The following is a 26335-nucleotide window of genomic DNA, read 5'->3' on the forward strand; positions in this document are numbered from 1 at the left end:
GTACAAATTTTGGACAACTCAATCATTTTTATATTTCTATATTTAAAGAGTTGGTATTTCATATAAATATAAAAAAAAATTTACAGGTGTACTCGTTCCTTGTCTCTACCTACACCTTGCCCCTAAATTTGTGGTACTTCTCGTGATCCTTCACCAATCCTTCGTACATCCTGGCGCCGGCCTCATTGCTGGAGCGTAGGATGAAGTGTCCGGCACGGTGATCGCAAATACCGATCAGTTCATGGCACACGCGCACTATGTGGACCTTGATCTGGGGAAAATCGTATTATTAGTCAAAGTAAGCCCACTATAAAAATATATATACTACGTGGACGCATAGAATAAAAAAATGGCAATTATTACTCCTTAAAGAATATAGAACCATATACTTCTTAACACGAAACAAAAATCGTTGATCTATTCTTCGGAATGCTGCGAAACTTGAATTTTGACTTCGACTTGGCCAATGGCGTTCCCTTAACGTAAAACACACCTTTTCGAACAGCGTCGTGGGCCTTTCGGTTGCTACCATTTGGCGAATGGTGAAGATAAGCAGGAAGGGTGCGACTCTCTTCACGGCCAGTGCCTGCGTGGCGCGCACTGTGGCCATTACAGTAGCCAGTTTCAGACCCAAGTCCGCCAAACCATCCAGCTCCGTTTCACTTATGTCCTGTGTCTGCTTTCTTTCCGCCCGATAGCCAACGACGGCCTGGATGAGATCCTGGCAAAGGACACTGAGCTGGGCTGCTCGGTCTGACATCAGGTTACTGTGTTGTTTTAACAGCACAATCAGGTTGTCTGTGAGTGCACTATACAGATCCACAAATTGTTGCCAACTGCCGCCGTGGCTGATCAAGTGCTTGATGTCTATATCCAACATGCTGCTAAGAAGGCAATCCAGGGACTCTCCTGTGAGAGGGACCGTACGATTCCCAGCCAGATTGCGCTGGGCCTCCAGGAGTCGAAGGGCATGACCAGAATATGCCAAGTCTTTGGGTTCCGGTAGACGCAGTGCAACACTCACACTGATCACCTCGAAATGCTCATTAAGCATCTAAAGAGAACATTATTAACTATGGAACGAGGACAAGGTGCTGGAGAAGACTCACCGCTCCCTTCACGCTGCTCAACGAGCATTTGGCAAAGAGAGCCAAAAGGGTTAGCACATTCTGGAGCGCCGTGTGCTCCGTTTGCGACGCAGGGCGTGCCATTTGCTCCACTTGTGAGGAAAGACGGTGCAGGAGCAGTAGGAAATCCTCGTTAGTCTTATAGCCAATGATCAGCTTAATGGCCGGCTCCAGACAATCCAGTGCTGAACTGGAAAATGTGTCGCCCACCTCAATGTCTGTATTCAATTGCCTCCAATAGCTGCTTAGCACGAACTCTATCTCATCCGGATCCAAATGCAAACGTTGACGATGGGTGAGCGCCACATTCAGCAAGCGTGTCGCATTAGCATCGCGATAGTTCAACTAAAAATATAGCAATATTGTTGTTTGGTTTGTTCAATACTTATAAACACGAAAAGCACCCACCGAGTGACCAATGTATATCTTACAGATACGTCGAAAGTTTTCATCTATGAGTTTCGGCTGCCTCTGCTTTCCATTGTCCTCCAACTCCTGAATCTTCGCTGTCTCTGGATCCCTATTTTTCTTCTTGTGGTCTACTTTTGGCTCAGCCTTCGTTTTTTCTGAACTCTCCGACTCATTTCTCTTCTTCTGCTCTTCCCGCTCCCACCTGACTACGCTATTTATGCAATTGCTCACGTAAGTTGCATAACCTGATAGCGTGCTATCCACGAACTCCTTATAAGCAGACGCCTCCTTTTTCTTGGAGCGAAACTTGTGAGTCACCATTTCGCCATAGATCTGAATAAGTGGCTGTAGCTGGCCTTGCAATCGCCTGCCCTGAGCTCCAGTTACACTGCTAAGTGTTTCGATGGCCAGCAGCAAAAGACGACGCTCTTCCGCTGGCAATTTGTTTAACGCAGCCAGTTGATCCTTAAAAAAGCCCGTGCAACTTGCAAGAAATGCTTCACTACCGGCACCCTGTCGGCGAATGCAACGTGCAAAAAGTGTTTCGTAGAAGCTCCAACCCACCGTCGAGCTGGTGGGGATAAGGCAAAGCAGTTCGCTTAGCCGCGGGAAGTAGCTGCATATGGGAAGCGGATGGCCGAAATGCATAAGATCTGCAAGCAAGTAGTTTATCCAACAAATGAGTTTGAAGTATAAATTCGATTAAATTATTTACCTATTAGTAGCTCCAGAATCTGATTGGCGTTCTCCTCCTGATGGCTAAGACTGAGATCCCTGTATAGAACAAAGATCACCAGCCAAAGGCGCGATCGAATGTTACGGGGCAACTGAGCCAATGGAAGGCCCTGCAGAGTCTTGACCAGTACCTGGGCTGGGGGCAAATGCAAGTCAATTTCCACCGACGCGTTATCCCTTAGGAATTGTGTCAGCGAGTTCTCCTCCACCTGCTCTTCCAGTTTCAGTTTCACCAATAGTGACCCCTTGGCCTTCGCTTCTTTGGCCTCTGCTCCATATTCCTTAAGCAGCTGCAATGTAAGGATCTCAATGCTCTCCGAATCATTTAGATGGGGTTCCAAGCTTTGATTATGTTTCCTTTGATGCAAACGGAGCTGCTTCTGTGGTCTGGAAAGCCGAAAGAGTTGATACGGTGGGACTAACTCAGCCAGGGCATCCGAACAATTGGCTCCCCTTTGATCCTTCAGCAACCAACCACTCTCAACAAGCTGCAGCTCCAAACGCTGCAATCTCAGCCGGCAGCAGTTCTTGCCAAAGTTGTACACCCTTTGCTGGATCAACGTCCACTCGGCGGTGGGCAGGAAACCCCTCAGCTGGACTGGCCGCTGGCTGGCGGGGAAACCATCTGGCCAGTAGTACGCCAATAGAAGCTCAAAACCGCTGGCTCTCTCAGTGCACTCCAGAAAGGCATTCATAAGCCGGCGGTTGTGCTCTTGGCGTAGTAAAAGCCGTCCGAACTGCTCCAGGACCTGGCAAGTGTGCTGTAGTTGTTGCTCCACTTGCAGCTGATAAAGTTGCACTTGCTCAGCCAGTCGAGTGCCGTTTAAGTATTGGCAAAGGAGCGCAGCATGCAGTTCCCGAGCAAAGTCCAGGTTTTCGGGCAGCACTTCTTTCGGCTGATCCTCCTCAAGCAGCTCCGCGAAGGAATGCAACAGACTTTTCCAAATCACCAGAGATGGTTTGCTCATCAGGTTGCTAATTAAACGAGTGAAAGCCACACCGGCTGAGTGGCTTGGCCACGTTTGGCACAGCTGCTTGAAAGCGTCATTGGCCGAAGGAGCTGTGGCTAAAGGGGTTCTATTAAAAATTATGCCTAGAAAGCGCTCCTCCAACTGATGGCCTTCAGCTTCAATAATTTTAGAGTCCTGGATGCGTCGCTTCTTAGCTTCATTAGGGGGAACATCCAAAGTGTACTTTCCCAACCATGCTCCTAGGACCTTGAGGAGATTGATGATGAACCGCTCTGCGCGACTAAGACGGCGAAACATGTCCAGCAGTAGAATAAGGTACTCCGAATACAGCTCCTCCACTTGGGCATTCTCCTTGGGAGTCGTGAGCATCCAAACGGTTATCTGGTAAACACTCTGCTCCAGCAGGAGAGGATTATACCGCAACGCAGAACAGAGAAGTATTAAAACCTCTTTTAAGTTGGACTTCTTGTACTCGCGCACCAAACGCAGCAGCTGATCAGAAACATAGGCAAACGCGGTGATCGATAGATTTTCCAATTTAAACTGCAGGGATACATTGTATTTACGCAGTGACATAAGGAAATGGGCGGTCAGTTGAAGCGATGACTGCGATAATGCCTCCGTGTTAAATATACACAGTAAGATGGTGCTGATGTTAGCTGTTTGGAAGCGATTATTCAGGACACTAGCCTCCAAAAGGATCAGGCTGACATGCAGCGGAAGGTCCTTAATCCGTGTGATGTCAAACTCCGCCTTGATTTGCTTTTCCAGCTCGGCCAGTTCGTCTAGGCATGAAGTTTTTAAGGTCAGATGCAGCTCCACAAGAGGACGAACAGTTTTCGAATTGTACTCTTCTAAAAGCTTTTCAGGCTCCTGAGAGCGGCGAACCATCTCTGTCAGCTGCTTGATCACAGGAACTACAAACTCTGCATCCCAGTGGTCTTGGCTCTCAGTCCGATCCTTGTTATCCTTGCGAAGTTCGACGCACTTTTGATGGCATCTGAACAGGCTGCCATAGCATTCGAATAGAAGCTTGTTGCTGGACCGCAAGGCATCCTGGAGCAGCTCAGAACTGAGAACCATGGGCAGGACTTCCAGTGCCGACTCGTTTGCGTTCTCCTCCCGGGAGACAATCTCGTAGAGAGCGTGAATCAACTGGCATTTCGTTGTCTGAGTAACCCAGCCAGGCTGCGCCCTCAGCCTCAGGAAATCCTTGAGTTGTTGGAAGGGTAAATCCTTGCACCCACCCAATGATTTCGCCAGCCAGTCGGCGATGACCTCGTACTTATTGAGGTAGGGGAACTCCACGGACTGCCATACCTTCAGAGCGAACTCAACACGTGCCGCGAACGGCTTGTTCGTTTCAGTCAGCCAGGACTTCAGCGCTGCAAATGGACGTGGAGCTTACTGACCTGGTCCATCGGAACGGTATTATAAAGCACTTACCCTCGCCTGTGTCCATGTTGCCTCGTCCAGTGAAGTACAAAAAAATGCAATCTCAAATCGAAATTTATTTTACTGCGGCACGTGCGGAATAAACAAAAAATTTATCGATACACCGATGCGATTTCGATATCGATTTGCGATATGCGTAAGCGCTGTTTGTAGCTGTTGTAGCTACGTCAAATCTGGCTATTTTATAGCCGCTACAGAAACACATTCTATTTTGAGTTCTTGGCCCAATTGGATATTAATATGGTTAATAGGTAGCCATAATACCTCGGTGGCTTTGTAATAAAATACCAACAGATTTGGCAAGTGGTGAGATTTGGTAGTGTTTTCGCTTCATATCAAGCTAAATTTGGACATTTTTAGCTATTTGTCAAAAACACTGCTGGAACAGCTGATCGTCCACCACCGAGAAAGAAGCAGAGCACCGTTACAGATTCGTGTTGTTTATTTTATAATTCGAATCATTTTAAAAAATCCACTGTTTTTTTTTGTACATTTCTGAATGAGACAAGAATCACAATGCTGTTAAACTGTACGAGGCTCACACACCTCTGCACGACTCTCCGGGTCAGGAAAAGCAGCCAAATAAGGTTGTCCACATCATATAATCACCATTTGGGCAGGTGCCTCCACCATCGAACCGCCCGGTCGCTTCAACACAGCCTTCCACCGCCGAACCGTTACCATAGCCACCTGCACCCAACACTCCGCATGCCGTGGTGGTGCATGCGACGTGGATTTGCACAGAGCAGCAAGTGGTTAGCCAGGAATGCAAAGGCGAACTTACCAACTGCAGTTGGAGCCGGAATCGTGCCCGCCCCCGTCAAAATGGGCAGATCCCAGTACGGCCGCCTGCTCAGCCTGACTAAATCGGAGAAATGGGTGCTGACAGGTTACTAGCATACAACGCATTTTGAAATTTCCCAAATCCTTATGTTCTTTATTTCTCAGCGGGCATTGGCTGTCTGGTAGTTTCTTCAGCTATCACCATGTCGGTTCCTCTGTTCCTGGGCAAGGTCATTGATGTAGTCTTTAATAAATCGGGCATGGATAGCGCAGCCATGGCCAAATTGGGCGAGTACTCGGTGCTGCTCTTCGGGATCTTCGTGCTGGGCGGATTCGCCAACTTTGCCCGCGTCCATCTGTTTGGGAATGCGGGTGAGTGGGATGTAGAAAACACACATCTCTAACACTGTGCTAGCCCTGGAAAGTCGTTCGACCTCATAAGATATGAACATCTTCTGGGAACTGTACCATCTTGGATTGTTTTACATTAATCAATTACGATTTAATGAACTGTGAAGTAGAATGCGTTTATTTTGACCACTTATTCGCTTTATACAAAGCATACGTTATAAGAACCAATTCATATAGGTCTTATGTCTACCTGTTTCTCGTTTCAGCTCTCCGAATAGTGCGCAGTCTAAGATCCCGGCTATACAGATCTATGCTTATGCAGGAGGTGGGTTGGTTCGATACCAAGGGCACTGGAGAACTAATAAATCGGCTGAGCAACGATACCTTAATGGTGGGCACCTCGTTGAGCCAGAACGTATCGGATGGTCTGCGATCTGTAGCCATGATCGGCGTCGGCACAGGCATGATGGTATGATATAACAAAAAGTGGTTTGCACTGCCCAAAACCTTATTTTATCCAGTTCTTTCATTGCAGATCTACACCTCCCCCCAGTTGGCTGCCGTGAGTGCCTTGGTGGTTCCCGCGATGGCGGGCATGGCCATCGTGTACGGACGCTACGTAAGGCGGATCACCAAAGTAGAACTAGACAAGTACGCCGAGATTATGAAGTTTGCGGAGGAGCGATTTGGTAATGTTAAAACGGTTAAGACCTTCTGCCGAGAACAACAGGAAGTAGCTGCCTTCGATGGCAAACTGGATGAAGCTCTCCAGATTGGCTACAAAGAGACACGTGCCAGAGCTATTTTCTTTGGATTGGTAAGACCTAAAGGAAAGGTACTTAGGAAAATCATCAAAATCTGTTATCCCTTATTTCAGACTGGCTTCTGTGGCAACTTCATCATTATTTCAGTGCTGTATTATGGAGGAACCTTGGTATTACAAGACTCGCTGACGATTGGAGCCCTCACAGCCTTCATGCTGTACGCCGGTTATGTGGCCATCTCAATGAATGGGTTGTCCAACTTCTATAGCCAACTGAACAAAGGCATTGGAGCCTCGGAGCGTATTTGGGAGATCCTGGACAGGGAGTGTTCTATACCCATTGACAAAGGTGTCGTGCCGTTGGAGAAGCCGGTGGGCGAAGTTGGATTCCAGAATGTATTCTTTACGTTTCCAACTAGACCTGAATCGGCCGTCCTCACCGACTTTTCGCTAAATTTGATGCCGGGAACAACCACAGCGGTAGTGGGTCGTTCAGGATCTGGAAAGACGACGATAGCTCTGCTAATGCTCCGACTATATGACCCCCAAGGGGGAACAGTGCATTTGGATGGCATAGATTTGCGAACAGTGAATCCACAGTGGTTGCGAAATAACATTGGTGCCGTCAGTCAGGAGCCGGTGCTCTTCTCGTGCTCCATTCGAGAGAATATTCTTTATGGCGCTAATCCTGGCGAAACACCGAGCCCGGAGCGACTGCAGCAGGTTATTGAAGATGCAAATGTCAGCCAGTTCACCGACCAACTGCCGGATGGACTAGACACGCTCGTCGGCCAACGGGGAATGATGCTCAGTGGCGGACAAAAGCAAAGAGTAGCCATTGCCAGGGCTCTAATTAAGGTGGAGTCTAAATTCAATTCTTAGTTACTCAATTTACAATTTCCTAAATGTAAACTTATTCATACCCCCACAGAACCCCGCTATCCTGATTTTGGATGAAGCTACCAGTGCGTTGGACGCCGTTTCGGAAAATCTGGTGCAGAATGCCTTAGACAATCTTATCCAGGGACGCACCGTACTGACAATTGCCCATCGACTCAGTACAATTCGAAATGCGGATCAAATCGCCGTCTTAAGCGACGGAAAAATTGTAGAGCAGGGCAGCTACAACGAGCTTATGGGCATCCAGGAGGGCGTCTTCCGGGAACTGGTGGCCAGCCAAGCGTTCGGCAGCCGAAACTAAAAGAGGGTGTGGAATTTAAGATAAGTTGGACTAAACGGCTTAGAAGTGGCCCCACCGCTCCTTGGTGGTGGACCAGCTAGTGCTATTGTTACCGGGATATGTGTTCATAAATCAAATGTTTTTAACTCTTTGTAAAATATACACCGTTGACCATAAAGGAACCGATGTCTTTTCTTCCAAAAAAAAAAAAAAAAAACATTTCTAATGGCATCTTTCGTTGCTTTGGGTGAATACAAACACCTAAAACATAAATGGTTTTATTCTACGGAAACTTATTACTTTTCAAAGAAAATATTCAAACGGTTCTTTACATAATAATCGTTTAATTGTTATCATTTACATACAATTATTTTCAAGATACACGTTTCGTCTCAAATCGTCTTAAATCTAATAAACAGGCACACAAATAAATGCAATAATTTCTTTGTATCTAGTTTCTAAATACGTCCTGTGTGCAAGCATCCAGAAATTCAATACGTGGAACATTTCATCTGAATCTTCTCCAGAATCTTTTCAGGTTCTGCCTATTTCATGGTGGGCATGGCCACAGCCGCCTGGGTGTGGGTCACATCCGTTTTGCGCCACAACTGGGTGACCGTCTTCGTCTGGGTGTAGAATTTGATACCCTGTTTGCCATAGAAGTGATGGTCGCCGCGGAAAGAGCCACGAGTTCCGGTAAAGGAGAACATGGGCAGGGGCACGGGAATTGGCACATTCACGCCAACCTGACCAGCATCAATTTCGTTGACAAACTTGCGGGCTGCCGCTCCATTGGTGGTGAATACGGCGGTACCATTTCCATAAGGATTGGCATTTACAATGCCAATGGCATCGTCCAAGGTGTCGGCCTTCAGGATAACCAACACAGGGCCAAAGATCTCCTCAGTGTAGCACTTCATGCTGGGCGTAACATCGCTTAGGATGGTTGGTCCCACAAAGTATCCATCCTCGTATCCGGGCACGGTTATCTTCCTGCCGTCCAGGATAAGCTTAGCTCCCTCCTTGACCCCAGACTCAATCAGGTCATTAATGCGTTGGCGTGAGGCGGCACTGATCACGGGACCCACGTCAGTTCCAGGTACATGGCCGGCATTTACCTTCAGCTTCTGGGCACGCTCCACCAGATCGGGAATCCATGCCTGGGCATCGCCGACAAAGACAGCCGTAGACAATGCCATGCAACGCTGACCAGCAGCTCCAAAGGCGGCACCTGCCAACTGGTTCAAAGTATTCTCCTTGTTGGCATCGCCCAGGATGATGCCGTGGTTCTTAGCGCCCATATTAGATTGCACCCGCTTGCCATTCTTGCCAGCCCGCTCGTAAATGTACTTGCCTGCCTGGTCGGAGCCCACAAAGGACACTGCCTTAATTTCGGGAGCATCGCAGATGAAGTTCACAGCGTCATGTTGGCCATGGATTACGTTGACGACACCCGGCGGACAGCCAGCTTCGTTAAGAAGCTCCATCAGCAACATGGTTGCACCAGGCACACGTTCCGATGGCTTCAGCAGCATAGTGTTACCGGTGGTGATGGCCACCGGGAACATCCACAGCGGTATCATGGCCGGGAAATTGAACGGCGCAACGCCAGCGGTTACTCCGAGGGGCAGCACTAGTGAGTACGTATCCATGTCCCTGGCCACGTTGGCTACGGTTTCGCCCATCTGCAGAGATGGGATGCTGCAGCAATGTTCCACCACCTGAAGGCCGCGGAGCACGTCGCCCTCTGCGTCGGCCAAGGTTTTGCCCTGCTCCTTGGTAATGTTCTTGGCCAGCTCACCCATGTTCTCCTTGATGAGAGCCTGCAGCTTGAACATCACCTGCTGGCGGGTGAGGATCGACTGGTTGCTCCACGAGCGAAAAGCCTTCTTGTTCGACTCAAGGGCCGCCTGCATCTCCGCCTGTGTGGCCTTGGGCACGCGGGTGACCACTTGGTTGGTGGCCGGATCGTGCACGTCAATCCATTCGTTCGTCTTCGACTCAACGAACTTGCCGTCGATGAAGAGCTTGGTTGTGGGAGCGGCTGAAGAGTAGGACCTCTTTGCCAGATGGCGGGCCTGGTGATAAAGGAGGGACAAGAGTTGGTAAACAGCCAGTACAAAAGGTATGAACTCCGATCGCTAAGCGTACTTTATTTTCCCACTTCCACGTATACTAAACCAAAAATTTACCATTTAGTCCACCTTTCATTTGCTTTGCAAATTGCCCAGTGCTCGCAATCCTAACCTCAACGGCCGGACAAATCCGTTTAATGTGGGGTGAGGTCTATTTTTTTGGGTGTTGATAACTTGAGTGGTAGGCGCGCGGGGGGCAGCCGCCCACGCTTATCAGTGTCCATCTGGCAAATTCGAGATTTTCATGGCGCGCCTGTCGTGGAAAGGTACCGCTTATCGCGTTTTATTGGATTTAACGTCAACTCAAACATTGTACCGCTAAATTCCCCGCGAATTCGCCTTGTGCGCTTTATCTGCTTAATATTCTGGTTCTAGTTCTACTTCTTCCGCTTCGCAGCGACGTATTGCGTAACATGTGTTGTTTTCAACTGCCCGTTCGCCGCTCACACCCGTGGGCCATTCCAATCACTAGAGTGGGTGGAGTGTGAGATGGGCGCCGAAAGTGCATACATTACATGCCCAAGGCCAATCGCATCGCCAATTACCGAATTCACGGCCACACCAGTGTCAGAGAGAACGAGAGAGAGCGCCAAAACGATCCAAATGCTGATGGATGGATGCACGTATGTATGTATGTCAGGGTGAGGATGGCAGCCTAGCATGCCTATAGGACATACACCCACCCACCAATTGGAAACTCACCTCTGCTCCGATCAATCGCACTAGGGACATCTTGGGGATACGGAGATGAGAATTTGGTGCGGGGATCGGATCGCGTGCTCTCCGAACGGTGGCTACACTGAAACTGAACGCAGCGCAGCCGCCCATTTCTGATGCCAGTTATTCTCCACTGTTCTCTACACATATACATGAATGGAAATATATATGTACATATATCTGTATAGGTTTGAGGTAATGTATGGTGGTGTGGTGTGGTATTGGCATGGTGTGGCGATTGTTGATATACGAAGGCGAAGGCGAAGACCACGTCAAAAAGTGCTTTACATTAGCAAGTGGTTATAGTTTGATGCTCACACACACGTGTACACGCACATATGTATGTAACTTGCTACCGCACACACCGTTAGGAACCGGGGGCACAGCTGTTGTTTTTGTGTTGCTCTGTTTTCGCAATTGTTGCTGTTGCTGTTTTTTGGGGGCTCGTTGTGAGTATGTGTGTGTGAGTGTAGTGCTTGCTTTGCGGTGTTTGCGTTCTTGTCAATTCCCTGCTGGAAGGGAATGTTAGCTATGGTGACGGCAGTGTAGTATTGTAGTACCCAAATGCATACTCTATGGTTAATCAATTTTATGGTAATCAAGCCAGTTTATGTGTTCCAGTTAGATTGTAACAACTTTTTAAGTGTACAACAGTGGAAGTGTATTGGATCTTCGATGCTAGACATGCTGAACTGGCTTAGGGTATTTATAAACACCGGCGGATCCAATGTAGTATATTTGTGTTTTTCCATCAACGTATGTACATATGTACATATGTACGTATGGACACATGTACATATGAACTTAAACGAAATGTAATCAAATATTAATACTAGTGCTTAACCGAGGATGGAAAAAATAATCAATTAGGTGATAAGTGCTTCCTAGCTGAACAGATAAATCCTAAAAATGTTTCCTGGAACGCAGTGTGGACAGAAGCAGGCTGGCGCATTTTTCACTTTCTGAATGAAAATTTGTCTGCCTGCTTTTAGGCTTTTGGTCTATTAAAATAGCAAGTTCGCTTTCATCATCGGGCAGGGTAAGCTTTTGCTAGCAGCCCCGCTTCCTGGTCAACATAATCAAAAGGACTAGCCTGCACCGGGAAAACAAAATCCATGGAAATAGATGCAACACAAATGAAAGGCTTTCTCTTTTTTAAAGAAAGTGGTTTGCTTTGTCTCTCAATGGGACAATAGTAGCTCCTTTCTGCTCTTCAGTGATGCCCACCGGTAGTTGAATCAAGGAATTACAAAAAAAAAGTTCTGTCATTTGAAATCCATAACGTTTACAAAAAATCCATTGGCTTCGAAAAGTGTAAGCATATACTAAAAAGAATTCGATTAAATATAGCATATTTTTATACGTTGTTTTTAAGCAAGCTAAAGAAGTACCAGCACTGCCACTCGCTCTTTCTCTCGCTCCCTCTCTTGCTGCGGAATGCGGAAGTCAACTTGTGTGCAGGAGCATATAAATAGTGGGACCAATCGCAGGACTCGCTCACTCTGCTCGGAGAGCTTGGACTGGACTGTCAGCGCTCCGGACGACGCGCCTTAAGTTAGGCAAAAACAATTTTGTTATTTGCCGCAGTATGGACTTGCTGCGCTGACTTACTACTTACTGTCATGCCAAGAGGCTGAGGTCGAGAGGCAGCTTGGGATCTGGAAAAGATGGAGGCCACGCCGGGCTACCAGGACATCAGCGCTCTGGAAAAATCGGTGAGCTTATCGACCAGGCAAACAGAAATAGCCACTTATTCATTCAGAAGTATAGGCACTCAGAGTGTAGTGAGAGAAATTAGGGACACTCCATGGCGGTCTATTACAATCATAAGCCACATTGTCAGTTGGTGCCGAAATATGAGTATTTAAGATCTTTGTCCAAAGTACCTAAATGTAGACTGTTAATCCAAGTTTATCGAACTTAATTTAAGATGTTGTTATCAGGATTTGATCATAAGTTCTCCTGGGAATATCTTTTCAATGCTTCCCTAAGCTGAAGAGAGAACGGAAGCGGCCAAAATTCAATTACTTAATCCATAGGTAACCTACATTTCCCTCTGCTTCAAGGTGGCCAATGCAGGATCGCAGCTGTACACGATGGCCCACAAACTGCACGCGGTGGAGCGCAGCCTCGAACAGACGACGATGGAGCAGATGGACGAGATGGAGGTCCTCGAGTTGCTCGAGTCGATGAGCGAGGTGACCAACGAGTACCAGAATCTGCGCAAGGACATTCGCGAGGTGCAGCAGTTGCAGCGTGACGTCAGCAGCTCCATACGGTACCAAATGCGCAGCATGCAGCAGACTTTTCACACTCTAAAACAGCGGATAGCTAGCTCCCAGAAGGGTCGCAAAAAGCCCGAGAAAGGGCTCGATGGAGCAGGGGTTGGTATTCATGAATAATCAATGACCCTATTGATTGGCCTCCCTGGCGAATAGGTGCGGTAAATGTGTCAATGGGGACGCAAATGTAGGGACTAAATTGGCACCAATCTGAAGCAATCAACTGTGTAACTATATATCGCAAGCCCACTCCAAGCATTTAGACTCGGAAAAAAATCCTATACTTTATATACATGTATACACATTAAGAAAACCACACCCATTGTATGCGAATTAAGGTTTTTTTTTGGTGTTTTATTCCAGTGATAGGCAGGAATAACGAAAACTCACTGCTCTAAGAACACAAAAACACAATGCTTAACACAGAGTAAACAACATTTACGATGATATGCGTTCTTTAGGACGAACCGGAATGTCTGAATGCACTTTTCCAAATTTTGCCTTAACATAATAGTATTTTGAGGTAGTTTTTGATACGACACGTTTTAAAAGATAATATATAACAGACCGTACATATTTAGGCCACACACAATGGTTATTCTTGTGTTAGTTTCATTTTTGGAGATTTATTTGTTGAGCTCTAGAGAAAATAAAAGTTAGTTAAACCTCGGGAGACGAGGAACGCATATATTTAAATCTGGCGCCATCCGGTTGTCAACAACAACCTTCTGGCAACTCCTCTAAGTCGCATCTGGCAATGTCATCTGATCGCAGCCGAGTGGCAACAGTGGTCGCTGCTGCGTTCGCGTACTTTCGTGACTTCATTTGCGATTTTATTTATATTCTCCGTGTTGCGAATAAAATGTATGTATCATGGCAGTTGTTTAAGAAGCGAATATACGCTGATTCATCCTAGGCTGGCGAGAAGATCATTGCGAAAAAAGTGTACGAAAAGAAAGTGCAATAACTGCAGCTCTATTGTGCGCGCATCTGGGTGTGCGTAGATCTTTGCATCGGTGTGTCGGTGTTTTTTTACGTTTGTGTGCGTGGCGTGCCCACATTTGTGGCACAAGTTTAAAAATTGGCACTAAGAAAGTTCAAGAAAGTGGTTCTGGGGAAAATAGTTCATTCATTCAGCATCCACTTTCTGTTGAAAGTGGCGCGCCTGCGTTTTGTGTCTTAATCATCGCATTGCTGCCTGCCTACGTGTACAGAAACTGCGAGCGCTCCGGGAGAGTCCCCGAGAATCCCCAAAATGTTGTTTTTCTGCCTAGCCTTGATCATCGGCTGCGCAGTCGGAGAATACAGCGAAGTCCGGGTCATCCAGGAAGAGGACAACTTCCTGGAGAGTCCTCACTACCTAAAAAACGAGGAAATAGGAGATCTTTTCAGCCAGCTAGCCAAGGATTACCCCGACTTGGCGCAGACCTATACAATAGGCAAATCCCTGGAGGATCGACCCATCTACGCCCTAGCCTTAAGTGCACCTACCGGGGAGTCCAAGAATGGAGATCTCCTAAGGCCAATGGTTAAACTGGTGGCCAACATACAAGGCGATGAAGCCGTGGGTCGTCAGATGGTTCTCTATATGGCCGAATACCTGGCCACCCACTACGATGGGGACCCGAAGGTCCAGGCGCTACTAAATCTCACCGAAATCCACTTCCTGCCCACCTGTAACCCCGATGGATTCGCCAAAGCCAAGGTGAGTCACCTCCTGTTTCTAGCTTATCAAGAATCCACGGAAAGCAAGTTTTGGAACGGAAAAATGATTGTAAAGTGAGTGTCGAATCGCCCGGCCAACTGTTTATACAACACACTAGACCGAGAGAAAAATACGCTTTGCGTTTTTTTTCCCAACTTGTACATTATATTCAGTCATTAGCTATACACTTGAACAAATGTTTGCCGTTTTTACTGTGGGATTTCCCAAACTTTTGGACCTATTGCTGTTGCAAAAGCGAGCTTACAATATTGAAAAGCAGAATTGCTCTTTGGCATTTTGTTTCTATGTACATGTCTTTCCCTCTCTCCATCCCATTTTTCTTTATTCCCTGTTTCGAGCTTTTGTGTGAATGAGCTGGTCTTTTTTGATTACCGCAAATAAAAAAGCATCGAGATCAATCTGAAATCATTCCCAATCAAAATGGAATGTGTGAACGAAAGGTTTTGACCCACTTTTGGCCTCTGCGTTTGTGATCCCTTAATTAGCAGGCAAGAACTGCATCTTAACTTATCGCTTTCAAAATAAAAATCTTTAAAATAAAATTTAGCACAGTCCTTAGAAATTTTGTGCCCCATAATGTTTATTTGATTCCCCCTGCATTTCGTGGTATTGACTGTTCCATAATGTTTTGAGTACATTTTAATTAATTATTTTGTTTAAAATTGCACGGTTGTATAGTTTTCATAATTTTATTTTTAGATTCATGCAATGATGCTACAAATTTGTATAGGTAATGACAATTAAACGGCCATCGTTCTTTAGCCTAGGAATCGTTATTTGTGGCTCTTGTCTGGTTTTTTATGTGACCCAATGGCATCTGAACATTCCACTTGTGCTCCAGCGGGTAACTGACACAATTTAATGAGCTGTTTAATTCTAGTTAGGCCTGAAAATCGCATATATTATGGCCTTGGTACGTGATGTGGCGATGCTGACCCCACATCCTTTGCCATTTTTCGCTGAGTGCGGGTGTGCGATTCTTGGTGACGGTTTTATGGCCTCTCCAAAACTGTGCTGATAAAGTAAACAAAGTTGGTATTCGGTGCGCTGACGTTATGATTTCGCAACTGCAACGGCGGCCCCAACAATAACTGAGAAAGAGTTACAGGCGTCAGGGGTGCGAACGACGTTTGCTGTGTTTTACAAGAAACTGGTTAGATGTCACAACAAAAACAGTAGGAGCAAGCAAAATTGCCCGCCTTTGAGGTTCGTGTTTGATTTACACCCCTTATTTTCCTGCAATGTGGATTTGTTCGCAACCAGTTTGTCGTTGTAGTTGATGGGGTTTGCTGCTGTGAGTTAAGTGTGCTATAAAGATAGCTAATATCCGCTGCGAACGCGCGTTTGCAGTCTTTTTTGAATGCCCGACTGCAGTCGGCAATAAGTAGCGTGGCTTAGATTGTATGAATCAAGTATCTGCAAAAGACGTGTACATTTAAGACATATTCTTTGAGCTGCTAAATACACGTAAATTACATTTGCGTTCTCGAATGCCAATCACAATTAAAATGAATGGCAAGGAGCTTAAATTTTAGTTTTCTTTAGACATTTCAATAATCATTGTTCCTTGGAGGGCACATACAATTCGTGTACGCCTCGCCGCCTCCTGAGGTGCATCCCAATTCCAATTTTTGGCCCACTGATCATCTTCGGATCGGAGCTTATCATTTTGTTTTTATGTAGTTGCAACCGTCGCTTATCAAGAAAAGCGGTCGTTAGCTCGATTGAAATGCGGGTGTGGATGGTGAAGAGGGGGATGAGGGTCTGACTGGAAGGTGACGGCCATATGCTCGCATTCTGGAATAGCACTGATAAGAGCGATTTGACGCTCTCAATTGGTTGAATGTGCCAATTCGTTTGTTTGTCGGAGTCCGGACGGGTTGCTTCTGACGTCACGGCGTGGGAGTGGAGCTATCGATTTTTGCGTAAAAATATCCTGTTGACGTCCGTTCTTTCAGCTCTCTCCGCTCTCTTCTGTCTCTCACTCACACACACAGGCGCAGGCGCCACACATATTGAGTCTGGCAACTTCCCTCTCCGGTAACAATAATACAATTAAAAGCGCCTGAATAAACTATAATCTATTAACTTGTGTCTGTCGAAAGCAGCGGTGAGGTAAAGTTACTCCATGAGCGGGCTTTAATGGATTTCGCGCTCGCTGCTGCGTGTAATTTCCCTACAATTAGCGCCTCTCTTTTGGGTCCGCTTTTGGAGAGAACAGTGGGATGAAGCACCCATATGCTGATCAAAATAGTACCATATGCTGTACTAAATAGTAGTGTTTTTCATTGTATTTCCTATGAAGCGCTGTGTTAATCATTAGATAAACAGGCATTTACCTTTGGAAATCCCATTGATATTTTATTGTAAACAGTGGCTGAACAAATTTAGACTTGAAACGTGAGTGACGTTTTTCAGTTTGTCTTCGCCATATTTAGGGGACGATACTCTTCAATTTCCCCACTGTGCGCGGCGACTGAGGCAGCGGCAGCGGCGGCGGCAGAGGCGGGCGAATGGGCGCTTAAGGCCAATCAACGCAGCAAATTTTCAAACAGTTGACTTTTCGAGCCTGAGCTGCAACGACGACCCACGACGAACGGAGGCCCGACGGACATATAAGAAGAGAGCGAGTTGTGTGCGGGAGAGAGCTGAGAAGAAGCGGAGGAAAAATAACTGTTTCTCGCTCAATTCGCACGCCAGTGATAAAAACAACATAATCTCGACAAGATTGCAAATCGCAAGATGCCAACTCTGGGTCTCCTGTTCGCCTCCATCGGCATTGCCGTGCTGGCGATGGGTGTGCCGCATTGCAGGGGCTACACCATCAAGGAGGACGAATCCTTCCTGCAGCAACCGCACTATGCTAGCCAAGAGCAGCTGGAGGACCTGTTTGCTGGCCTGGAGAAGGCGTACCCCAATCAGGCCAAAGTCCACTTCCTTGGTCGATCTCTAGAAGGACGAAATCTGCTCGCCCTGCAAATCTCGCGGAACACCCGGTCGCGGAATCTCCTTACACCTCCAGTAAAGTACATAGCCAATATGCATGGAGACGAAACGGTGGGCAGGCAGCTCCTTGTTTATATGGCACAATATCTGCTCGGTAATCACGAAAGAATCAGCGACCTGGGCCAGCTGGTCAACAGCACCGATATCTACTTGGTGCCCACGATGAATCCAGATGGCTATGCGTTGTCCCAGGTAAAGAACGCACCGTCGCTTCACCTGTTGTGTTGTTTTGTCCAACTTTCGGGTAAAATCAATAAGTGGAGGAGCCGAAGTGGGAGGGCCAGTGGATGGGAACGAGGCTATAAGCCTGAGAGAAGACAATATTGCAGCAGATGAGAGTGGAAAGCAGTTACAGGATAGAGTTTGCTTTATTCCCAGCCATTTCTGAAACCCGATAACTAAGCTCATGCATATCAAACGTCAGAGTTCATAAGTGTTATCTATACCCAAACCCGTTCACACCTCCAACCCTTTTTTAAACTTTATACATACGCATGAAAAAGGTTGATAAAATGTTGGGAAGTAATTAAAAAGAATGCTCAAATGAACACTTGTTTGGTAAGTCGCAAAAATGACCAAATAGGTATACATCTTACCCCAAACTTTGCACCTTTTAAGCCGTTTCGTTACTCCAAAACAAACTCTGCTCCCCGAATGTTTGCATATTGCACACATACGCACCTTTTTTAAACTCTGCTCGTTGTTTGTTTATCATTTTCATCTTCAACGATGAAAATCGAGCAGTAAGCATACGTACGTAATTAATATATTACTTCCCCATTCATTTTCATTGTGCTTTATACATCACATGGCATATTCATCTGTACAGAAATGGCCCAAAAGGAAAAAAAAACTAAGAGTATGTTGTAAAGGATTTTTAAAAACGCGCTATATTCTCTTACACTTGGGGAACTTAAGTTATTCTTATGAACAATTATAAAGTTTTAAATCACATTTTATAAAGAAACGAAAAACGTCAAACTTTATCTGTAGTACAAGTAATCTGTATTCTGTAGAATTCAAAAATTCCCATTATTCATTCCGTTTAAAGTGCTAATGCAAATGGCGATTTCTTTGCGGTACTTAGGCTTCCATTTCTGCACGGATTGTACTTTTTATCTGCTTTATCCCACGTCTATTTGCTAGATTTGTTGCACATTATGGTGTGCGGATTTTCATTGATTGATTGTTACGTTGTTCTTTACGGAGAAATTGGGTAAAACCATTGCACAACATTTTTTAGCGAACTTCGACGAACCCTTTTCTTCACCGCGATTGTGTTGTAATCATTCAGTTGACACCTGACTGCCATGCTAAATGGACAATTCCGGTCAGAACTGACCTGCATATCAATCAGCCCATAACAGAGTGAAAGAGAAACTTTTAAGTTTAGCGTAAAATCGTCATTGATCAAAATCATCAGCAAACGCTTTCTGCTGAAAATGAAATGATGATCCAAATAGGTGCATATAGCAGCATTTGAGTATCTGTAAGCTAATTATCTAAATGTATATTGAATCTTTTAAAGCTTGCTGGCCATTAAAGGTATTATATGATTTTCTGTGCAGGAAGGCAACTGCGAGTCGCTGCCCAACTATGTGGGTCGTGGCAATGCGGCCAACATCGATTTGAATCGCGATTTCCCCGATCGCCTGGAGCAGAGCCATGTCCACCAGTTGCGCGCCCAGTCTCGTCAGCCGGAAACAGCAGCCCTGGTAAATTGGATCGTTAGCAAACCGTTTGTGCTCTCCGCCAATTTCCATGGCGGAGCTGTTGTGGCCAGCTATCCCTATGACAACTCCTTGTAAGTCCTGCAAAGGGATGTTTATCCCTGACTTGGAGAAAAACTAACAACTTTTCAACTTTGCAGGGCTCACAATGAGTGCTGCGAGGAGAGTTTGACTCCGGATGATCGGGTCTTCAAGCAGCTGGCCCACACCTATTCTGACAACCATCCGATTATGAGAAAGGGCAACAATTGCAACGATAGCTTCTCGGGAGGTATCACCAACGGAGCCCACTGGTATGAGTTGTCCGGTGGAATGCAGGACTTTAACTATGCGTTTAGCAACTGTTTCGAGCTGACCATCGAGTTGTCGTGCTGCAAGTATCCGGCAGCAAGCACTTTGCCCCAGGAATGGCAGCGGAACAAGGCATCCCTGCTGCAGCTGCTGCGCCAGGCACATATCGGCATCAAGGGCCTGGTGACCGATGCCAGTGGCTTTCCAATAGCCGATGCCAATGTCTACGTGGCTGGACTAGAGGAGAAACCCATGCGCACTTCCAAACGTGGCGAATACTGGAGGCTTTTGACCCCGGGACTCTATAGCGTGCACGCCTCCGCTTTTGGGTTGGTCATCTGCTTATTTCTATCCTGGCATGCTTGCTAATGTTGTAATTATTCTATACCCCAATGCAGTTACCAGACCAGTGCCCCGCAACAGGTCCGGGTGACCAACGATAACCAGGAGGCCTTGCGCCTGGACTTTAAGCTTGCGCCCGTCGAGACGAACTTTGATGGTATTAGCAGTTTTTACAGTCCCTATTATTTCTAGAGAGGGATGCAACGGAAATACCTATATATATGCGCATATATATTATATTGGGCAGTTCCAAAATGCTATACATATATCCACATTTAGCGATGCATAGTATTCTCTGCTCTCCTGCCCTCTCCGCACTATCCTTGTACTATATATGTTATCTCCGCCATTCCCGAATCCAGATATACAACCATTTTGCATGTTCATTTGCTCCCTCTCATTTAGAACCTTTATTTGTTTACCGCGAGAGCTAGCAGAAAATAAACAATGTTGGCTGTCGTGTGGATGAATTGGTTTGGTTTTGTCTCGAATCTTTTGTACATACACTTTTTTAATTTATCTTTTAAAAACTTCTGTTTCATTTTTATGTTTTTTTCGCATTTTCATACGCTTATATGCCAGCCTATGTTCCTTCCACGCCATTACTTCAGACGCGCACATATTTAGTGGATGCTTGATTTGTATATAGAGAACGTATTAAGAACAAACACGAAGAAATAGCAAACCAAATAACGAAATGAAATAAATTAAGGAAATAAGCGAATTGTACTTAGGCAATATGCAGAAATTGGCCCACTTATGGTCATCGAATGACACATTCCCAATACGAATCGGTTATAGCTTTATCAATATTCCCCTTATCTTCCGCACACCCTAAAACATATTGTCAAGTATTTTAGCAACGATGCAAAAAAACTATGATAAATCCAAAGCCCACTACATGAACCTACTGCTAAATATACTGTATACTAAATAGACTGTATGCGCACTCTATGGTTAGTCCTATCTGGAATGATTGTTGAGCATTTATCCAAAAACAAAAGAACCTACATTTGATAGTGAGGCGAAATTATTATCAATTCCGGTCCGACGCGTGCTCACGCATGGCTTTTGATATATACTATAGACGAGAACAGGTTACAATCAAATGAAGAATATTGCAATGGCGAGAACCTTGCGAAGTATAAATAAAATATTAATGTTCGCTTGCTGCGTTTTATTTTCATTCATTGCTCTTTAATTCGGTCTCTAAATGAATTTTTTGTTTTCGAGCACATTATTGGTGTTTTCAAAATCTGGTGCAGTGTTTTATTAATCACTCGTTTTTGAAAAAAATGAGATTTTATTTGAGATCATTTTCAATTCATTAATCATCGAATTCAGGACATATTTTTTCTTTATTCTGATCTTTAGCAATTTTACTTTCTTTTTGGTTTCGCAGTACGACTTAGTTTTTCCATTTTTCTTTTGTTTCAAAGGCCTTATATGTAGCCTAACGGTGGAGTCATGGTTAGGGACGTTCAAGAAACTCCCAGTCACATCTAAATGAAATTTAAAATGTATCTTTCACTAAGTACCTAAAAAAAAAAAAACAACAATTTAAAGCGTCTGTGCCAAATGTGAAGATTTCGGAATGGATTTGTTTATATATATATGTATGACCAGCATACAAAAGTCAAGCAGTTTCTTTGGTATTTTATCTTAAATAAATGTGAACTATGAAATTATGGCAAAATAAACGAACAAAATTATGAATTTGCTTGTGCTTCTGATTCTGTTGCTAACTCTATCTGCTCCCGTCGCTAGACGCTTAGACGCACTGCATCATATTCTCACCGGAACCCGCATGATGCACCCCATTACAAAAACTGGCATTGCACTAAAGACAACCTTACCCATTTCCGTTTCCGCTCTTCCTATCCCGCAGGCAACTTCCGGAAAGTAAAGGTCGAGCGCTCTGAGCCTCCACAGAAGCTCAAGAAGCAGTTCAATGGGTTCTTGACCCCGACTAAATACGAACACCACAACTTTACGGCAATGGAGAGGTGAGAGTTTTTCCTAAAATGTACAAATATATTTCAACGGATCAAATTGTTCATCTGCGGAATGTGTCACTCATGATCTTCAGAAGTTCTAATTTTTCCCTTTTATTCGTAAATTCTTTTTCATTTCCAGCTATCTGAGGGCGATTAGCAGCAGCTATCCTTCCCTTACACGCCTCTACAGCATCGGTAAAAGCGTCCAGGGTCGTGATCTTTGGGTGCTTGAGATTTTTGCCACGCCGGGTTCTCATGTCCCGGGGGTTCCGGAGTTCAAATATGTGGCAAACATGCATGGCAACGAGGTGGTGGGCAAGGAATTGCTTCTAATCCTCACCAAATATATGCTGGAACGCTATGGCAATGATGACAGGATTACCAAGCTGGTGAATGGCACCCGTATGCATTTTTTGTACAGCATGAACCCCGATGGGTATGAGATCTCCATCGAGGGCGACAGAACCGGCGGAGTTGGAAGAGCGAATGCCCATGGAATTGATTTGAACAGAAACTTCCCCGATCAATATGGCACGGACCGGTTCAATAAGGTGACAGAGCCAGAGGTGGCTGCCGTCATGAACTGGACACTGTCGCTGCCGTTTGTTTTGTCCGCCAATCTCCATGGGGGCTCCTTGGTGGCCAACTACCCCTTCGACGATAACGAAAATGATTTTAATGATCCGTTTATGAGACTCCGCAATTCTAGTATCAATGGCCGCAAGCCAAATCCCACCGAGGATAATGCTCTTTTCAAACACCTCGCCGGGATTTATTCAAACGCACACCCCACTATGTACCTGGGCCAGCCATGTGAGCTCTTCCAGAATGAATTCTTCCCTGATGGCATTACGAATGGTGCTCAATGGTATAGTGTTACTGGGGGAATGCAGGACTGGAACTATGTGCGGGCTGGATGCCTGGAGCTAACCATCGAAATGGGTTGCGATAAGTTTCCCAAGGCCGCCGAGCTTTCGCGATACTGGGAGGATCATCGCGAGCCTCTGCTACAGTTTATCGAGCAAGTGCATTGCGGCATTCATGGATTTGTGCATAGCACCATTGGTACGCCGATTGCGGGAGCTGTTGTTCGTTTGGATGGAGCCAATCATTCGACCTACAGTCAAGTCTTCGGTGACTATTGGAAGCTAGCGCTGCCTGGTCGACACAATCTCACTGTGTTGGGGGACAACTATGCGCCACTACGAATGGAAGTTGAAGTACCCGACGTCCACCCCTTCGAAATGCGAATGGATATCACCCTCATGCCAGACGATCCCCAGCATTGGGCATCCGCCAATGACTTTAGGATTATTGAAAACGTAGTCAACACAAGGTATCACACTAACCCTCAAGTTCGCGCACGCCTGGCGGAGCTGGAGAACCAAAATGGACAGATTGCCAGCTTTGGATATGCCGATTCTGAATTTGGCACAATCTTCAATTACCTCAAAATGACATCTGATGTGAGTGTGTGATTATGTCGGGAACTCGTATTAGCTTAGCTCCCACTCATTTGATTCTTTTGCAGATTGGCGAGCCCGAGGAACACAAGTACAAGCTGTTGGTGGTCAGTTCCCTATACGATACAACGGCTCCTCTGGGAAGGGAAATTTTGCTCAACCTGATACGACACTTGGTCGAAGGATTTAAGCTGCAGGACACGTCTGTAGTCGAGTTGCTTAAACGAAGTGTTATCTACTTCCTGCCGCAGACTAGCAAGTTCCAAAATGTCTTTGACATGTACAACAGCAAGTGAGTTTGGGTGGACTCGAAACATTAGTGCTTAGAATCTTATTTGTTCTCTGTTAATCCACAACAGCACCTCCATTTGCGACCCAGTCCTGGGGGATGAGTTAGCAGAGCGCATTCTTGGCCCGGAGACAGACCAGGCCAAGGACGTATTCCTGCAATTTTTGCGTAGCGAACGCTTTGATTTGATGCTTACCTTTGGAGCAGGCAACTCCGACTTGAACTATCCGAAAGGGGACTCGGTGCTAGTGAAGTTTGCCCACAGAATGCAGCGAACGGAGTTCAACTACTCGCCCCTGCAGTGCCCTCCATCGGCCACGAGACAGCTCCACCGGGAGACCACCGAGAGATTGACCAATATGATGTACCGCATATACAATTTGCCCGTTTACACCTTGGGCATTTCCTGCTGCCGCATGCCGCACCAAAAGAAAATCGCTTCCGTTTGGCGCAAAAACATCGATAAGATTAAGAACTTTTTGGCTCTAGTGAAAACCGGAGTAAGTGGCTTGGTGCAGAACGATAAAGGACAACCATTGAGGGAGGCCTATGTCCGATTGTTGGAGCACGATAGAATCATTAATGTTACCAAGAATGTGGCGAGATTCCAGTTGATGCTGCCCCATGGTCTTTATGGCTTGGAGGTAACTGCTCCCAACTACGAGTCGCAAATGATTAAGGTGGACGTAGAAGATGGTCGAGTCACGGAATTGGGCATTATACGCATGCATCCATTCACGTTGATTCGTGGCGTTGTCCTGGAGCTGCCAAATAACGATAACAGAGCCACCACTAGCATTGCAGGAGTGGTGCTGGATGAGAGCAACCACCCAGTGCGGAACGCCAAGGTCTCGGTGGTGGGGCAGACTCAATTGAGAAACTTTACAGGCAGCATGGGACAGTATCGTATATCGGCGGTACCCTTAGGCACCATCACTCTAAAAGTAGAGGCACCGCGGCATCTGGAGGCCACCCGACAAATGCACCTGATTCAGGGCGGCTTGGCCACAGAGAACGTGGTCTTTCACCTAAAAGTTAACGAGCATGTCTTTGGATTGCCTCGCTTTTTGTTCATTTTGTGCGCCAGCGTTCTGATCATTGTTGGTGTCATCGTCTGTGTGCTATGTGCCCAGTTTTGGTTCTATCGACGCCATCGGGGGGATAAGCCTTATTATAACTTCTCACTGCTGCCGCAGAGGGGTAAGGAGCAGTTTGGCCTTGAGGACGATGATGGGGGTGATGATGGGGAAACGGAGCTCTTTCGATCTCCCATCAAACGTGAGTTGAGCCAAAGGGCACACTTAGTAAACAATCAAACTAATTATTCCTTCATTATTCAGGCGGCATGACCATACAGCCGTACTTTGATGAGGAGCAGCTGGAGCGGATCCTGCACACGGATGACGATGACGACGACGGACCGCACATGGAGCCAGAACTTGATGTGGCTGACGATAGCGAAGACGACATAGTGATGTTGCATAACAACGGGAACAAGAGACGGCACTAGATGTTCTGATAGATGTTCCCAATCAAACACAATCTCGAGTGACACAACCACCAGGGATCACCTAATCCCCGATCGACTTTAACCACACACAACATAACTGTGATTCAAAACGTTTTCAAGAGAAACCAACGCTCTCCTTTTTTGTTATTTTTGTGTAATATCTACCCTTAAAAGGTGAAACACTTTATTTTTGAGTTTTAGTGTTACTGAGCTTGCACCTAGAATGCATCACAATCGTCAGCTTTAAATAGAAAATCCTACTACCCACTCGGCAAATCTCTCGTTCATGACCGTTTATATAGAGATATACATTTTTATGTTCAGCCAAAAGAACTGTATGCGTAAATGTAACTTAAACTAAAGACTGAGAGCCTCATAATTCTAGCAAAAAAAAAACCATAACAATTTGTGAAAAAATATTAAATCTAATCTAGCTAAAAAGAAACCGAAAATCACAGCCAACAACAGCAGAAGATTGAGTTTGTTTTAATGAAAAAATTAACTAACAATGAATCAAAAACAATGTCAATATTAAATTATACTAATTTATTAAGCATTGTCTTCAGAAAGCTAAATTACTTAGCAGCTCATTATACAGAAAATTGATTCTTAAAGATTAATTTTAAGCTTACTGTTTTACAATTTATTAAACCATATTTAGTAGCTTTTATCGGAAATTGAATGGTTACTCCCATGAACTCTAACCCTCTGTATGCTGAAATCAGGCTTTCTAAAAATGATTTTAAATGCTGGAAAAAAATGTGCAAGATCATAACAAAAACAGTTAACAGCTTTTGTAATATTTTGAATATGCCCAACATATAAAATTCAAACGTAAAATCAAATCGATTTACATAAACAATGAATACATATAAAAGTGTACTGCACGATTTTATCTAAATAGAGCACAAAAAGACAAAGCGGTAGAAAATAACTTGAAAGTAAAATAATATATATATCATATACATATATATATATCATATACATATCCTAATATATGGCAATTTAAACTAAGTAAGCAACTGAATCTAAATAAAAAAAATTATGTTACACAAATCGGGAGAAGACAAC

The 26335-nt window shown here is 45.4% G+C and overlaps 5 protein-coding genes and 3 non-coding genes across 20 annotated transcripts; 3 read left to right on the forward strand and 5 right to left on the reverse strand.

Moving 5' to 3' along the window:
* Positions 1–2: 2 nt before the first annotated feature.
* On the reverse strand, positions 3–4807 carry CG18273 (uncharacterized protein). The gene is made up of 6 exons (NM_130487.4): positions 4691–4807; positions 2254–4629; positions 1536–2191; positions 1110–1472; positions 494–1054; positions 3–271 (listed from the first exon to the last, which is right to left on the reverse strand). The coding sequence occupies exons 1-6, from the start codon at positions 4704–4706 to the stop codon at positions 110–112; spliced, it is 4134 nt and encodes a 1377-aa protein (NP_569843.2). The 5' UTR covers positions 4707–4807; the 3' UTR covers positions 3–109.
* Positions 4808–5103: 296 nt separating this feature from the next.
* Positions 5104–7951, forward strand: CG3156 (uncharacterized protein). The gene is made up of 6 exons (NM_130488.3): positions 5104–5588; positions 5648–5854; positions 6100–6302; positions 6369–6650; positions 6711–7454; positions 7528–7951. Exons 1-6 carry the CDS (start codon positions 5216–5218, stop codon positions 7795–7797), a joined length of 2079 nt encoding a protein of 692 aa, NP_569844.2. The 5' UTR covers positions 5104–5215; the 3' UTR covers positions 7798–7951.
* On the reverse strand, positions 5124–5559 carry asRNA:CR45797 (antisense RNA:CR45797). The gene has a single exon (NR_133503.1).
* A 61-nt stretch (positions 7952–8012) lies between the features above and the next one.
* On the reverse strand, positions 8013–10721 carry CG17896 (uncharacterized protein). Of its 2 annotated transcripts, none has more exons than NM_130489.3 (2): positions 10614–10721; positions 8013–9854 (listed from the first exon to the last, which is right to left on the reverse strand). In NM_130489.3, the coding sequence occupies exons 1-2, from the start codon at positions 10641–10643 to the stop codon at positions 8322–8324; spliced, it is 1563 nt and encodes a 520-aa protein (NP_569845.2). In that variant the 5' UTR covers positions 10644–10721; the 3' UTR covers positions 8013–8321. The 2 variants fall into 2 exon arrangements, with proteins under 2 accessions (NP_569845.2, NP_726672.1); NM_166844.1 differs by lacking the exon at positions 10614–10721 and adding an exon at positions 9969–10249.
* A 1118-nt stretch (positions 10722–11839) lies between these two features.
* Positions 11840–13595, forward strand: CG17778 (uncharacterized protein). Of its 2 annotated transcripts, NM_001297812.1 has the most exons (3): positions 11840–11942; positions 12004–12343; positions 12695–13595. In NM_001297812.1, the coding sequence occupies exons 2-3, from the start codon at positions 12296–12298 to the stop codon at positions 13028–13030; spliced, it is 384 nt and encodes a 127-aa protein (NP_001284741.1). In that variant the 5' UTR covers positions 11840–11942; positions 12004–12295; the 3' UTR covers positions 13031–13595. The 2 variants fall into 2 exon arrangements, with proteins under 2 accessions (NP_001284741.1, NP_569846.2); NM_130490.2 differs by lacking the exon at positions 11840–11942 and having other exon boundaries at positions 12126–12343.
* Positions 13596–13671: 76 nt separating this feature from the next.
* On the forward strand, positions 13672–26298 carry svr (silver). 11 transcript variants are annotated; one of them, NM_206596.2, is made up of 10 exons: positions 16507–16676; positions 17075–17834; positions 19211–19446; positions 19513–19992; positions 20062–20162; positions 21894–22011; positions 22142–23468; positions 23534–23757; positions 23825–25032; positions 25095–26298. In NM_206596.2, exons 2-10 carry the CDS (start codon positions 17379–17381, stop codon positions 25262–25264), a joined length of 4320 nt encoding a protein of 1439 aa, NP_996319.1. In that variant the 5' UTR covers positions 16507–16676; positions 17075–17378; the 3' UTR covers positions 25265–26298. The 11 variants fall into 11 exon arrangements, with proteins under 11 accessions (NP_726675.3, NP_996322.1, NP_001284742.1 ...); NM_166846.5 differs by lacking the exons at positions 16507–16676; positions 17075–17834 and adding an exon at positions 13672–14615; NM_080293.4 differs by having other exon boundaries at positions 23825–26298.
* Positions 13823–14600, reverse strand: asRNA:CR44891 (antisense RNA:CR44891). Its single transcript, NR_123760.1, has 2 exons — positions 14398–14600; positions 13823–14266 (listed from the first exon to the last, which is right to left on the reverse strand).
* On the reverse strand, positions 15323–16682 carry asRNA:CR44892 (antisense RNA:CR44892). The gene is made up of 2 exons (NR_123761.1): positions 16113–16682; positions 15323–16052 (listed from the first exon to the last, which is right to left on the reverse strand).
* Positions 26299–26335: the final 37 nt, after the last annotated feature.

Source organism: Drosophila melanogaster, chromosome X (genome assembly GCF_000001215.4).
Source record: "Drosophila melanogaster chromosome X".
Lineage (NCBI taxonomy): Eukaryota > Metazoa > Arthropoda > Insecta > Diptera > Drosophilidae > Drosophila > Drosophila melanogaster.

Bases quoted from the DNA above. Each gene is read 5' to 3' on its own strand.
- CG18273 (NM_130487.4), bottom strand. The intron at 2,192-2,253 runs GTAAATAATTTA...ACTTGCTTGCAG, and splicing joins GATTCTGGAGCTACTAATAG to ATCTTATGCATTTCGGCCAT. The intron at 1,473-1,535 runs GTGGGTGCTTTT...CTATATTTTTAG, and splicing joins AGATATACATTGGTCACTCG to TTGAACTATCGCGATGCTAA.
- CG3156 (NM_130488.3), top strand. From the start codon at position 5,216: ATGCTGTTAAACTGTACGAGGCTCACACACCTCTGCACGACTCTCCGG. The intron at 6,303-6,368 runs GTATGATATAAC...CTTTCATTGCAG, and splicing joins GCGTCGGCACAGGCATGATG to ATCTACACCTCCCCCCAGTT. The intron at 6,651-6,710 runs GTAAGACCTAAA...CCCTTATTTCAG, and splicing joins GAGCTATTTTCTTTGGATTG to ACTGGCTTCTGTGGCAACTT.
- CG17896 (NM_130489.3), bottom strand. From the start codon at position 10,643: ATGTCCCTAGTGCGATTGATCGGAGCAGAG. The intron at 9,855-10,613 runs GTGAGTTTCCAA...CTTTATCACCAG, and splicing joins TGCGATTGATCGGAGCAGAG to GCCCGCCATCTGGCAAAGAG.
- CG17778 (NM_001297812.1), top strand. From the start codon at position 12,296: ATGGAGGCCACGCCGGGCTACCAGGACATCAGCGCTCTGGAAAAATCG. The intron at 12,344-12,694 runs GTGAGCTTATCG...CTCTGCTTCAAG, and splicing joins TCAGCGCTCTGGAAAAATCG to GTGGCCAATGCAGGATCGCA.
- svr (NM_206596.2), top strand. From the start codon at position 17,379: ATGCCAACTCTGGGTCTCCTGTTCGCCTCCATCGGCATTGCCGTGCTG. The intron at 19,993-20,061 runs GTTGGTCATCTG...ACCCCAATGCAG, and splicing joins GTGCACGCCTCCGCTTTTGG to TTACCAGACCAGTGCCCCGC. The intron at 22,012-22,141 runs GTGAGAGTTTTT...TTTCATTTCCAG, and splicing joins AACTTTACGGCAATGGAGAG to CTATCTGAGGGCGATTAGCA.